The following is a 15,000-nucleotide window of genomic DNA, read 5'->3' on the forward strand; positions in this document are numbered from 1 at the left end:
CCTCCCTCCCTCCCTCTATCCCTCCCTCTATCCCTCCCTCCCTCCCTCTATCCCACCCTCCCTCCCACCCTCTGTCCATCCCTCTTTCAAACAACCTTCATGCCTTCCCACCCGCTATTTTTTTACTCTCTACCTCTCCGTCTTTCTCTCCATCTCCTCGATCTTACGACCCTACCATTCCAGCCTGAGGGCCAAGTCATAATAGGGGTGACGGTGACGTCACTAAGGGCAGCGGTACTTGAAGTGGCCAAGGCAACAGAACAGAGTTAGTCTGAGTCACTGTTCCCTCCACCGTTAATACACTATTGATCAGTAGTAGTAGTGAATGCTGAAGGAAATGTTGGTGAAATATAGGTTACTGTTGCTCGTTGCCCTTCAGATCCTAGTCCAAGTACATCTACATTCAGCAACATTAAATATTGAATACTTTAATGTTTACAACCCTCCAGGTTTCTAGCTGTATCTAAAGCCTGTTATTTGACCTTGGATGATGTTTCTTACCTGGGAGGGATACTGTAACAATTCCTCTAGAATATAGTTAGTTGACTCGATAAAAATGTATTTCCAACAGACAAAACGCTATTCAGTACTCTTGGATTGAAAGCTGTGTATGTCAATGTCTAGGCTGTTATGTTTTGCTGAAAGACCTTTCTGCTTTCTGTAACCAGAAAGGATTTGTTGAAGATAGAGCCAACATTAACCACAGAGTATTCTTTTCATGAACATCAGGGCTGAACACAGCAACACAGGCACACACACACACACACAGCTATTCACCTCCATTAAATATTGACTGCCTCAGTAATTCCGTGGTCGTATCCTGCTGTAGTGTAATATTTGGCATCAAGTGGGCAACATGAATTATGGAAGGACCCAGGGTCCTGAGGGAGTTCTTATACAGATGCCTGACTATAATTAAGGTGGCTTTCTCTGAAACGTCTGAGAATAAACCCATTGCACAGCTCCGAACAAATACTCAAACACCGGTGTGTATTGTTGACAGAACGGAAGGTGCTCTAGGTGTGAGACAGTGTGTGTGTGCATACGTCTGTTCATGGAGTACGTGTGTGTGTGTGTGGTGTGTGTAAGGCCGTGTCCCTCCCTGTGTGTATGGTAAGGGGACGTGTTCTTCTTGGTAAACAACAGACAAAGAGCCACTTATCACATGGCTGATCTCTGTTGGACTCCTAACTGAATTACACAATCACACTGAACTATTGGTGCTAAATCAAAGAACCCAGAAAAAAGAATCACATTGATGATAATTGTCTTTATTAGCATTCATAAACAGAAGCTGGCCTTGCAGAATGAATCGTCTGTTGTTATCCAGTTGATTCAGTCACACGACAGATGTTCTGCTTGTACTAGATAGTTGAAAAAGGGGAATGAATCGTCTGTTGTTATCCAGTTGATTCAGTCACACGACAGATATTCTGCTTGTACTAGATAGTTGAAAAGGGGGAATGAATCGTCTGTTGTTATCCAGTTGATTCAGTCACACGACAGATATTCTGCTTGTACTAGATAGTTGAAAAGGGGGAATGAATCGTCTGTTGTTATCCAGTTGATTCAGTCACACGACAGATATTCTGCTTCTACTAGATAGTTCAAAAGGGGGAATCCTCAATTACTCCCTATTACATTGAAAAATGGATTTTACAGATAAAATGGTTAATCAATGGAATGATAATGTTTTGTAAAGATTTGATGAGACTCTCCCTCTCTCTCTCTGTAGGACCCTAAGATCCTGTCTTTGTTTGAGGCAGCGGGGAAGAAGGAGGAGGAGCTGGAGGGATGTGTCATCTGTGTTTGCAGCGGCACCGACCTCGTCAACCTGTCCTTCATGTACATGGTGGCTGACAGCCCAGACACTGCTAGGGTATACACAATGCTAATACAACATTCATACAACATTAATATAACATTACACATATTACTGATCTGGTCAACCAGGCCTGACACAGCTATGGTAAATACACATTACCAGACAGTGCTAGGGTAAGGCAAACACACAGGCTTGTATCATGAACAGTGCTTGTGCCCAAAGAAATAGGGATTTTCTCCAATGTTGGAAGGGTGGCCCTGAGTGAAAAGGTTTGGGAACACCTGTGTTCCGTCTCATCTGGCCCCAGGGGTGGAGTGGCTGAGGAGAAATACCTCTCTACCTCTCTCTCTCTCTCTCTCTCTCATCAAGCCCTTACAGGAGTCTGGTTAAACATTGTCCTCTAGTGGCGACAGGGAAAACTGTTTCTAGCCAGCCAGAAGACACATTTATTTTGTGATTACTGAAGAAGCCAACAGATGATATATCAGTGAACTGATGATGATGACTTGTTTGATGTAGTTGTTTTAGTTTGATTCATCATAAGACATGTTGATAGCGAAAACATGAGAGAAAGAGAGATGAAGACAGAGAGATGAAGACGGAGAGATGGAGAGAGCGAGTGAGTGGAAATGGTTAAAAGGGTGTCAACACTGTAGAAGGCGGAATGCCAAATCATTAATAATAAACTACATAGAGTGGCCTTCATCAGCCGAGCTTGAAGGTCACACACAGATACACACACACATGTTCATTCATGCTACCTCATTCTCTTGCTATCTCATATACAGACACACATGTACACACACACCATCTCACACTCTCAGCGGGCTAGTTTCCTTAAGCAGTAGACCTGGAAAGCTGACACAGTTATTCTCATCAACATAACCTGGGAACAATACACACACACACACGTATCCAACCTCTCCACAACACACTCCCGCCCTTAGACATACACAATCAAACATGCGCGCGCATGCACGTACACACACACACACCTTGGATGGAGTGGGGTAGAGAGTTCAGGTGGGAGTCATATATTTGTCTGGAGAAAGAAGAGAAGGAGACCCCTGGTCACAGACAGGGTGGCTGTGTGCCTGCATCGGGCTGTTTAGCTGTGGCTGCTCAGAGATGTAAACAGATACACTGTGAGAGAGGAGAGAACACACATAAACACAGAGAAAAAGATACGCTGTGAGTAAACAAACGGCCAGAGAAGTGTGTGTGAACCCTTTTGTTTGTTTGTTTTCAGAAGTGGACAGAGGGTTTGAGGTCAGTGATCCACAACTTCAGAGCCAATAACGTCTGTCCTATGACATGCCTCAAGAAACAGTGAGTATACACACACAAACACACACACACAGTAGTGAACACACACATTAGTAAACACACACACACACACACAGTAGTGAACACACACACATTAGTAAACACACACACATTAGTAAACACACAAACAGTTGTGAACACACACACATTAGTAAACACACACACAAACACAGTAGTAAATGCACACACACACAGTAGTAAACACACACAGACAAACACACACACACATTCATACAACATTACACACACAGACACAGATACACACACACACACCTCAACCACGTCCGTCCTATGTTCTGCTTCAAGGAACACACACACCTCAACCACGTCCGTCCTATGTTCTGCTTCCAGGAACACACACACCTCAACATGTGTTGTGTCTTTCCTATTTTTCAGTTGGATGAGGATGTGCTTTCTGACCAATGTGAACGGCAAGATCCCAGTGAGAACGTGAGAGACACAGTAACAACATTTATCAGCAGTCATTTGATTGGTGAACTTTGTGATGACAGCTGACTCTCTCCTCTCTGGTTCAGCATCACACGGACGTTTGCATCTGGGAAAACAGAGAAAGGAATCTTTCAGGCTCTGAAGGAACTGGGTCTGCCTAGTGGAAAGGTAACGTGTGTGTGTGCTTGCGTGTGTTCATGGCGTGTTTGTCTGATGTTGTTTATGGTAACTTGCTGTCGTCGGATCAACATTAGGAACACCTTCCTAATATTGATTTACACCCATCGTTCTCAATTCGTCAGGGCAGGGACTCTACAAGGTGTGGAAAGCGTTCCACAGGGATGCTGGCCCATGTTGACTCTACAAGGTGTGGAAAGCGTTCCACAGGGATGCTGGCCCATGTTGACTCTACAAGGTGTGGAAAGCGTTCCACAGGGATGCTGGCCCATGTTGACTCTACAAGGTGTGGAAAGCGTTCCACAGGGATGCTTGCCCATGTTGACTCTACAAGGTGTTGAAAGCGTTCCACAGGGATGCTGGCCCATGTTGACTCTACAAGGTGTGGAAAGCGTTCCACAGGGATGCTGGCCCATGTTGACTCTACAAGGTGTTGAAAGCGTTCCACAGGGATGCTGGCCCATGTTGACTCTACAAGGTGTTGAAAGCGTTCCACAGGGATGCTGGCCCATGTTGACTCTACAAGGTGTTGAAAGCGTTCCACAGGGATGCTGGCCCATGTTGACTCTACAAGGTGTGGAAAGCGTTCCACAGGGATGCTGGCCCATGTTGACTCTACAAGGTGTGGAAAGCGTTCCACAGGGATGCTGGCCCATGTTGACTCTACAAGGTGTCGAAAGCGTTCCACAGGGATGCTGGCCCATGTTGACTCTACAAGGTGTGGAAAGCGTTCCACAGGGATGCTGGCCCATGTTGACTCTACAAGGTGTGGAAAGCGTTCCACAGGGATGCTGGCCCATGTTGACTCTACAAGGTGTGGAAAGCGTTCCACAGGGATGCTGGCCCATGTTGACTCCAATGCTTCCCAATGCTTTTTTAGTTGTGTCAAGTTGGCTGGAAGTCCTTTGGGTGGTGGACCATTCTTGATACACACAGGAAACTGTTGAGCATAAACAATTCTGGCACCTACTACCATACCCCGTTCAACAGCACTTCAATCTGTTGTCTTGCCCATTCACCCTCTGAATGGCACACACACACAATCAATGTCTCAATTGTCTCAAGGCTTAAAACTCCTTACTTAACCTGTCTCCTCCCCTTCATCTACACTGATTGAAGTAGATTTAACAAGAGACATCAATAAGGGATCACAGCTTTCACCTGGATTCACCTGGTTAGTCTGTCATGGAAAGAGCAGGCGTTCATAATGTTTTGTACACTCAGTGTATAACGTTATCTCCCTCAGAGCGAGGAGATAGAAGACTCAGCCTTCCCCTTTGACATCTTCTACGCCCTGACTCAGAAGATCTGCCCTCGTACTGACATCCAGGAACTCTTCAACAAAATGTGAGTTGTCAACTAGCTCTACTCCCCAGACCTCTTTTACTGTACTCTCTACCCTCAATAGCTACTCTGTTCTCCTTCAGCCTACTGTAGAAAGCTAACTGCACCCTCAATGCTAGTCACATCTAAGTGTGCAGTCAGTGTAGGAGTAACAAGGTCTGAAATCACACAACCCAGTTAAGGATGTCTTTTCATCCAGTTTTGCTCACTGGGAAGACATTTACAGTACAATATATACAACATTGTATTGCTATGTATTTTTCCCGGCTGTGATTCTGATAGTAATGAGATATTTAGTAATGGCTGTTTGTTCAACTGTTGTGTTGATAGCTGTAGTGTAGACACTGTATGTGAATGACGGAGTAGAAGAAGAGTGAGAGAGAACGTGTTGTAAGTATGTTGGTGTTTGGTTGAGAGATCAACATTTATTAAACCGTCTGCAGCTTCTCTACTAATAAACTCTGGGAAACCCGCTTAAACAGTGACACATTAACACGTTTGTTTTAAACTAACTCAACCGTATGTAAATGTTCAACCTGGTGTGATTTTACCATGTTACAGAAACGTTGCTATAAAATGTAACACGGCAGTGTTCTTCAGTCCCTTTAGGAAAACCTTCTGCTTTCTAGTCACTGACTGGCTGGCTGAGAGGGTTTTTAAGAAACATAACATTTTGTTTGTCTAATTCATTCCTTTGCAGCAATGGGGACAAAAGTGATTTTTTAAACGTAGACCAGTTAGTCAGCTTTCTGAATGAAGTAAGCTCTTTATCATTCATTAACTTCTCTGTGTGACTGCTTGACCCCTCCCCTCTCACCTGACACGGGGTAGAAGTTGCTCTTAGGCAATGATATAGGATCCGTTTCAGATGACCCTCCTCAAATCCTTAAAGGAACATTTCACCATTTGCGACTTCATATTCATCATCTCCAGCACCTCCCCATCATCAACATGTGTGAAAATGGCGTGTTTCTATGTTCTGTAAAAATATTACAAAGGCAATTCGTAGGCAATGCCTACTTACAATTGGTGAAATTCACACGAATAAGACAGATGTCATTGGAAACACAAATCTTCCTATATATTTGTTACTGTAAACATAGAAACACACCATTTTCACATATGTTGTGGTGGTGCTGGAGATGATGAATATGAAGTTGAAAAATGGGGAACAATTGGGAGATACAATGCAAAACTGATCTTAGATCAGTGTCTGTAGGGGTAACTTCATCCTGCCCCTCTCAGCTGCTTTCCCCCCATCCCCGACCTATACTGAACAAAAATATAAACGTGTTGGTCCCATGTTTCACCAGCTAGAATATTAAGCACAAAAAGCTTACTTCGGCTCAAATGTTGAGCACAAATGTGTTTACATCCCTGTTAGTGAGCATTTCTCCTTTGCCAAGAAATTCCATCCACCTGACAGGTGTGGCATATCAAGGAGTCGATTAATGTGCCACTCTAAAATGTGCAGTTTTGTCACACAACACAATGCCGCAGATTTATCAAGTTTTGAGGGAGCATGCAATTGGCATGCTGACTGCAGGAATGTCCAATTGAGCTGTTTCCGGAGAATTTAATGTTAATTTCTCCACCATAAGCTGCCTCCAACATCATTTTAGAGAATTTGTCAGTACGCCCCACTAGCCTCACCACAGACCACGTGTAACCATGCCGGCCCAGGAACTCCACATCCAGTTTCTTCACCTGCGGGATGGTCAGAGACCAGCCACCCAGACAGCTGATGAAACTGAGGAGTATTTCTGTCTGTAATAAAGCCCTTCTGATTGGCTGGGCCTGGCTCCCCAATTTCAGCCAATTGAAATGAATTCATTAGGCCCTAATCTATTTCACATGACTGGGCAGGGCCACAGCCATACTGTAGGCCCTCCCACTTGGGATCCAGGCCCACCCATGGCTGTGGCCCTGCCCAGTCATGTGAAATAGATTTTTTTATTTTTTTTATTTTACCTTTATTTAACCAGGTAGGCAAGTTGAGAACAAGTTCTCATTTACAATTGCGACCTGGCAGATTAGGGCCTTATGAATTTATATCAATTGACTGATTTCTTTATAGAAACTCAGTAAAATTGTTGCATGTTGCGTTTATATGTTTGTTCAGTATATTTCTCCCCAGCCCCGCCTACTTGTGACTGATTGTGTAACCATGGCAACCTGGGGAGGGAGGGTCTTTCTGTTTGGCCATTTTGTCTGGTTTCTGTCTACTTGCTGACTGCCTGCCTTCAAGTTTCACATGTTTTATTGTCACGTGCACTAGCACAGTGAAATGCATTTCTTGCTTTCTCTTTCCCAACAACACAGTGATCAATATTGGTATCCTATTCACTTTCTTTTGTGCTAGTGGTCTCTGCTTTGGCTGAAAACATACCTGCTTCTACTTCTATCTACTGTGTGTGAGGCTTTTTCTCTGTGTGCAATGCTGAAGTGAATCCCCATTAGTACAAAGGCTGTGAATGCTACCTGCTATAGTGGCAAGTGGTGTTGTTATGATCCCTGCTGATGTATGAATCTCTACCCTCTCTGCTTGTGAGACCACACGCGTTCCCTACCTTTGGCTAATACACACCTCCAATACCCACCCCATTGCAGTAGCTCTGTACCAGTAATTGTAGCATTTTGGCACAAATGAAAGATGTGTTTGTACGGGAGTTAGTACTATATACATTGTCACTGTATCAGTCTAAACTGTTACTCTCTGTTGTTTGTCAGCTGTGTGTGTGTTTAGTCTCTTGTTATAATGGTCCCAATCCTAACCTGACTGATGTGTGTAGCAGAGGTGCATGATGAGTAGCCTAACGCTAGCTTGAGACATGAAAGCTGCCGTCAGCTCCAGGAGTTCATTCCTAGGCATTGGCTCAGCAGGCTAAAATAGTCTTGTGCTACCTAGACAAAAACCGAGTTCAAACTCAGTTGGTCACATGACTTGTGCACGTAAAGTTGCTTGAAAGTAAAATAAATAAATAAACAGTTTCTTGAAAGTTTTGCCAAAAGCAGACATTAGTGTCCATGGCGGATTTACACAAAGGTTTAAGTTACATTCACAATTCTCAAGTTAGGAATGGGACATATTTCCTTAGTGTGCAGTGACGTGCATGTGTACAGTATGTGCTTGTGAGTGAGACGGTGTTGTGTATCATTGCTTTCTCCAGAATCAGCGCGACCCGCGGCTAAACGAGATCCTGTTCCCCTTCTACGACCCGAAACGAGCTATGCAGATCATCGAGAAGTACGAGAGAGACCCAGACCTCAAGAAGAAAGGTGAGAGAGATGGATGTAGAGAGAGATGCAGATGTGAAGAAGAACGGTGAGAGTGGAGTGGATGGAGAGGAGGAGAAAAAGTGAGGATTCTCCAAAGCAAAATGGAGTAACTAATCTATGCCTGTTCTGATAAAACCTTTTTAGGCATTTAGACTCGGGGGATGCCTTGCTTGACCACACCCTCCTTCCTTGCTCCTGCCCTGCCTCTTCCACCAATGCATTTGTTTTTATAGACAGAAAAGAGCAGAAGCTCTGAGCTGTCTGATCAGGCCCATTGTCTATTGTCGTCAACCACAAACACTTGTCCTGTCTACCCTACCTGCACTCACCTGTTCTGTCTAGTCTGCCTTATTAATTACTGTTGTCATGTTCTCTTGCATAATTTAACAAGAGTGGCAATAGCAGGATACCATTGGATTAACAATCAACATGTTTGGCACTAGATTACACCTATCTAAACATACTTTACATTGTTTGTGAGATCAGACATAATATCACTATAATCCGAGTGTTAATTTTCAAAAGTTGCTTTCAATTCAGCGCATCTAATTTATAAACATTTCAACTGTATTAAATTATTACTTTTTTTAATTGCATAAAAAATGAACACCCATCTTTCTTCTCTTTCTGGTGATCTAAGTGTCTAGACGGTGCCTAGAGGTCTAAGTGTCTAGACGGTGCCTAGATGTCTAAGTGTCTAGACGGTGCCTAGACGTCTAAGTGTCTAGACGGTGCCTAGACGTCTAAGTGTCTAGACGGTGCCTAGACGTCTAAGTGTCTAGACGGTGCGATAAATCCCAGACGAAGATATAATGGAAAAACAATAAATGTGTTTGAATACCCATACTAACATACAGCGTCGCCCGTCTACCGGAAGTTGATGCTGTTGCTATGCAACAACAAAAGACTAGCTAAACATTTTACGATTTCAGATGCGTTCGTAAATTCAATCTGGAGTACCAGAACATTGTCAGATTGTCCATTCGTAAATTCAATCTGGAGTACCAGAACATTGTCAGATTGTCCATTCGTAAATTCAATCTGGAGTACCAGAACATTGTCAGATTGTCCATTCGTAAATTCAATCTGGAGTACCAGAGCATTGCCAGATTGTCCATTCGTAAATTCAATCTAGAGTACCAGAGCATTGTCAGATTGTCCATTCGTAAATTCAATCTGGAGTACCAGAGCATTGTCAGATTGTCCATTCGTAAATTCAATCTGGAGTACCAGAGCATTGTCAGATTGTCCATTCGTAAATTCAATCTGGAGTACCAGAGCATTGTCAGATTGTCCATTCGTAAATTCAATCTGGAGTACCAGAGCATTGTCAGATTGTTCATTCGTAAATTCAGAGCGTTTCGCTCTAGGACACTCTGGCTGTGGAGGAGGGTTGATCCGAGCGTTCTGGCCTCAACGGCAGTCAAGCACCCAGGCTAACTGGCTAACTATTTCCAGACACAAATGAGAGAATAACTCACTAACGCCATTTACTCTCCCAATCAGAGCTGGTTAGGCAGTTTTCATGTTATCCAGAGCGTTGGTGACTGTAACTGTGTTGCTGGCAACAATTGAATTACAATTTTTTTGCCAATGTTTAGTAATCCCGGCCATATATTCAACGGGTGTTGTGCCTTCGTAAATCCATCAGTTATTCTGCGCTCTGGTACTCAGACGAGAGGGCTCTGAAATCGGAGTAGATGGGCAGAATTAACCATGTCTATTGAGAACTCACAACCACTACACACCTTTTATTTATTTATTTTATTTATTTTACCTTTATTTAACCAGGTAGGCAAGTTGAGAACAAGTTCTCATTTACAATTGCGACCTGGCCAAGATAAAGCAAAGCAGTTCGACAGATAAAACGACACAGAGTTACACATGGAGTAAAAACAAACATACAGTCAATAATGCAGTATAAACAAGTCTATATACAATGTGAGCAAATGAGGTGAGAAGGGAGGTAAAGGCAAAAAAGGCCAAGATGGCAAAGTAAATACAATATAGCAAGTAAAATACTGGAATGGTAGTTTTGCAATGGAAGAATGTGCAAAGTAGAAATAAAAAAATAATGGGGTGCAAAGGAGCAAAATAAATAAATAAATAAAAATTAAATACAGTTGGGAAAGAGGTAGTTGTTTGGGCTAAATTATAGGTGGGCTATGTACAGGTGCAGTAATCTGTGAGCTGCTCTGACAGTTGGTGCTTAAAGCTAGTGAGGGAGATAAGTGTTTCCAGTTTCAGAGATTTTTGTAGTTCGTTCCAGTCATTGGCAGCAGAGAACTGGAAGGAGAGGCGGCCAAAGAAAGAATTGGTTTTGGGGGTGACTAGAGAGATATACCTGCTGGAGCGTGTGCTACAGGTGGGAGATGCTATGGTGACCAGCGAGCTGAGATAAGGGGGGACTTTACCTAGCAGGGTCTTGTAGATGACATGGAGCCAGTGGGTTTGGCGACGAGTATGAAGCGAGGGCCAGCCAACGAGAGCGTACAGGTCGCAATGGTGGGTAGTATAAGGGGCTTTGGTGATAAAACGGATTGCACTGTGATAGACTGCATCCAATTTGTTGAGTAGGGTATTGGAGGCTATTTTGTAAATGACATCGCCAAAGTCGAGGATTGGTAGGATGGTCAGTTTTACAAGGGTATGTTTGGCAGCATGAGTGAAGGATGCTTTGTTGCGAAATAGGAAGCCAATTCTAGATTTAACTTTGGATTGGAGATGTTTGATATGGGTCTGGAAGGAGAGTTTACAATCTAACCAGACACCTAAGTATTTGTAGTTGTCCACGTATTCTAAGTCAGAGCCGTCCAGAGTAGTGATGTTGGACAGGCGGGTAGGTGCAGGCAGCGATCGGTTGAAGAGCATGCATTTAGTTTTACTTGCATTCAAGAGCAATTGGAGGCCACGGAAGGAGAGTTGTATGGCATTGAAGCTTGCCTGGAGGGTTGTTAACACAGTGTCCAGAGAAGGGCCGGAAGTATACAGAATGGTGTCGTCTGCGTAGAGGTGGATCAGGGACTCACCAGCAGCAAGAGCGACCTCATTGATGTATACAGAGAAGAGAGTCGGTCCAAGAATTGAACCCTGTGGCACCCCCATAGAGACTGCCAGAGGTCCGGACAGCAGACCCTCCGATTTGACACACTGAACTCTATCAGAGAAGTAGTTGGTGAACCAGGCGAGGCAATCATTTGAGAAACCAAGGCTGTCGAGTCTGCCGATGAGGATATGGTGATTGACAGAGTCGAAAGCCTTGGCCAGATCAATGAATACGGCTGCACAGTAATGTTTCTTATCGATGGCGGTTAAGATATCGTTTAGGACCTTGAGCGTGGCTGAGGTGCACCCATGACCAGCTCTGAAACCAGATTGCATAGCAGAGAAGGTATGGTGAGATTCGAAATGGTCGGTAATCTGTTTGTTGACTTGGCTTTCGAAGACCTTAGAAAGGCACGGTAGGATAGATATAGGTCTGTAGCAGTTTGGGTCAAGAGTGTCCCCCCCTTTGAAGAGGGGGATGACCGCAGCTGCTTTCCAATCTTTGGGAATCTCAGACGACACGAAAGAGAGGTTGAACAGGCTAGTAATAGGGGTGGCAACAATTTCGGCAGATAATTTTAGAAAGAAAGGGTCCAGATTGTCTAGCCCGGCTGATTTGTAGGGGTCCAGATTTTGCAGCTCTTTCAGAACATCAGCTGAATGGATTTGGGAGAAGGAGAAATGGGGAAGGCTTGGGCGAGTTGCTGTTGGGGGTGCAGTGCTGTTGTCCGGGGTAGGAGTAGCCAGGTGGAAAGCATGGCCAGCCGTAGAAAAATGCTTATTGAAATTCTCAGCTTAGCTAAGAATGATGTGAATAATCAAATCAATTAACATTGGGTAGTTAGTTAGATAGCATATAGTTGATATACTGCCTGGCAAGTTCCATGTATTAGTAGCCAACTAATGTTAGGATGGTAACTAGCTAACATACCGGTACATACTGTAATGCATTACAGTAAAATGAAAGCAATTAATCCATCGAGATTTAAGTGACAAGGGGATTTTTTCACCCCTCAAACACAGGAAATAGATGGCGGAAAAAGACAGATCTTCAGCTGGTTCAGGTCATTTGTTACATTTAGCAGACCCCCTTACACACTCTCCATCTCCCCCTCCTCCTCTCCCCCAGGCCGTATGTCCAGCGATGGTTTCTGCAGGTACCTGATCTTCAGCTGGTTCAGGTCATTTATGTTACATTTAGCAGACCCCCTTACACACTCTCCATCTCCCCCTCCTCCACTCCCCCAGGCCGTATGTCCAGCGATGGTTTCTGCAGGTACCTGATCTTCAGCTGGTTCAGGTCATTTATGTTACATTTAGCAGACCCCCTTACACACTCTCCATCTCCCCCTCCTCCACTCCCCCAGGCCGTATGTCCAGCGATGGTTTCTGCAGGTACCTGATGTCAGATGAGAATGCCCCGGTGTTCCTGGACTGTCTGGAGCTGTACCAGGACATGGAACAGCCGCTGGCCCACTACTTCATCGCATCCTCCCACAACACCTACCTGACCGGGAGACAGTTTGGAGGAAAGTCCTCTGTGGAGATGTACAGACAGGTTCTGCTCTCCGGCTGCAGGTAGGTGGGGGAGGGTGGGGGGGGTTGTGTGTGTGTGTGTTTATATACAGTATGTAAACTGTTTTGTATGTGTATGATGTCAGGTGTGTAGAACTGGACTGCTGGGATGGAAAAGGAGAAGACCAGGAGCCTATCATCACTCATGGCAAGGCCATGTGTACTGACATCCTCTTTAAGGTGCACACACACACTCTCACACACACACAAAACACTCTTTTACTCATTCAGATTTGTCTGATCATTCACACAACTTTTGTATAAATTACATATGGTAAGTCTACCCTCTGGTGTTCATAAATTGATACGGCATCTAATTGAGACCTGCAGATCCATTTGAATTTACTGTTTTTGATCAGACACAGATCAGAGACTTATAGCAAGTGATATATAATGGATTCAATGTGATACATAATGGATTCAATGTGATATATAATGGATTCAATGTGATATATAATGGTTCTAACATCAATCCCCATGTTGTTGTTTACCCCCTCAAACAGGATGTGATCTCAGCCATCAGAGAAACAGCCTTTGTGACATCTGAGTATCCTGTGATCCTGTCATTTGAAAACCACTGCAGGTAGAATTTCTAGTGCTGAGCGATTAGTGCTTTTTGAGGCTGGTTTGGTTTTGGTTCGATTATTAAAAAATAATAACGGTTATTTGGGTAGAAGGCTGTAACAACACAGAATAAAACAAGTAATACAAGTCCCATGATGGTAGACAAGCCCATTACTGCTTATTACTTATTAACCATCATTTATTCACATGACCTTACTTTAATGAAACATTTTAGTTGTGCATATTACATTAGTTTAATTTAATGACTTTGTTATTTCAAATTACATTAGTTTACTTTAATGACTTTGTTATTTCAAATTCCCACAGTTTACTTTAATGACTTTGTTATTTCATATTACATTAGTTGAATTTAATGACTTTGTTATTTCATGTCATCATCTCATCTCTATAGAGCTGCTTGCTATACTGTCTGACAAAATCACTATTTTGTAGTTGAAAGTAAATAAGGCATACATCTATGACTGTATATTCAGGTAGAGATACCTCATGAAGCGACAGCTTCTCTATATCCCGTGACCATTGTGCGTTCTTCAGTCTCTTCTAGATAAACATTGCGCATTGACTTCACAGAAAAAACGGAATTAAATGGGATTCAAATAATTGAACCGACATCAGCCAATTAGTTGTTTAAAATGATTAACTGAAATGTCAGCTAATCACAGCACTAAGGATTTCACAATGATCCAGAATGTTTAAAAAAAGATTATACATGACAATATTATTTATTCCATTATGTCCGATTGAATTACATGTAACAGTGTAACTATTATGAATTTGTAATATAATGACCATTTTTTTGGGGGGGGGATGGAACTAACACTCACACTTTTCTTACAAGCTCTGACTTTGCTGATAACTACAGTACCAGTCAAATGTTTGGACACGCCAACTAATTCCAGTGGTTTTCTTTATTTTTACTATTTTCTACATTGTAGAATAAGAGTGAAGACATCAAAACTATGAAATACATTGAATCATGTAGTAACCAAAAAGTGTTAAACATGTCAAAATACATTTTATATTTGAGATTCTTCAAAGTAGCCACCCTTTGCCTTGATGACTGCTTTGCACACTCTTGGTATTCTCTCAACCAGCTTCATGACGTAGTCACCTGGAATGCATTTCAATTAACAGGTGTGCCTTCTTAAAAGTTAATTTGTGGAATTTCTTTCCTTCTTAATGCGTTTGAGACAATCAGTTGTGTTGTGACAAGGTAGGGGTGGTATACAGAAGATAGCCCTATTTGGTAAAAGACCAAGTCCATATTATGGCAAGAACAGCTCAAATAAGCAGAGAGAAACAACAGTCCATCATTACTTTAAGACATGAAGGTCAGTCAATACGAAAAATGTCAAGAACTTTGAACGTTTCTTCAAGTGCAGTCGCAAAAACCA

The 15,000-nt window shown here is 43.0% G+C and overlaps 1 protein-coding gene across 1 annotated transcript in view; it reads left to right on the forward strand.

Annotated features, from left to right (window-relative positions):
- LOC109866240 (1-phosphatidylinositol 4,5-bisphosphate phosphodiesterase beta-4) overlaps positions 1–15,000 on the forward strand; it is a 138,266-nt gene that overhangs the window by 85,454 nt on the left and 37,812 nt on the right. The window contains exons 5-14 of the mRNA XM_031800169.1: positions 1,736–1,879; positions 3,075–3,154; positions 3,548–3,601; positions 3,688–3,769; positions 5,025–5,125; positions 5,823–5,880; positions 8,293–8,401; positions 12,814–13,024; positions 13,108–13,201; positions 13,525–13,604. Coding sequence (XP_031656029.1) covers positions 1,736–1,879; positions 3,075–3,154; positions 3,548–3,601; positions 3,688–3,769; positions 5,025–5,125; positions 5,823–5,880; positions 8,293–8,401; positions 12,814–13,024; positions 13,108–13,201; positions 13,525–13,604 — 1,013 coding nt within the window. The remainder of the gene's footprint in view (positions 1–1,735; positions 1,880–3,074; positions 3,155–3,547; positions 3,602–3,687; positions 3,770–5,024; positions 5,126–5,822; positions 5,881–8,292; positions 8,402–12,813; positions 13,025–13,107; positions 13,202–13,524; positions 13,605–15,000) is intronic.

Source organism: Oncorhynchus kisutch, linkage group LG21, assembly GCF_002021735.2.
Source record: "Oncorhynchus kisutch isolate 150728-3 linkage group LG21, Okis_V2, whole genome shotgun sequence".
Taxonomy (NCBI): Eukaryota; Metazoa; Chordata; class Actinopteri; order Salmoniformes; family Salmonidae; genus Oncorhynchus; species Oncorhynchus kisutch.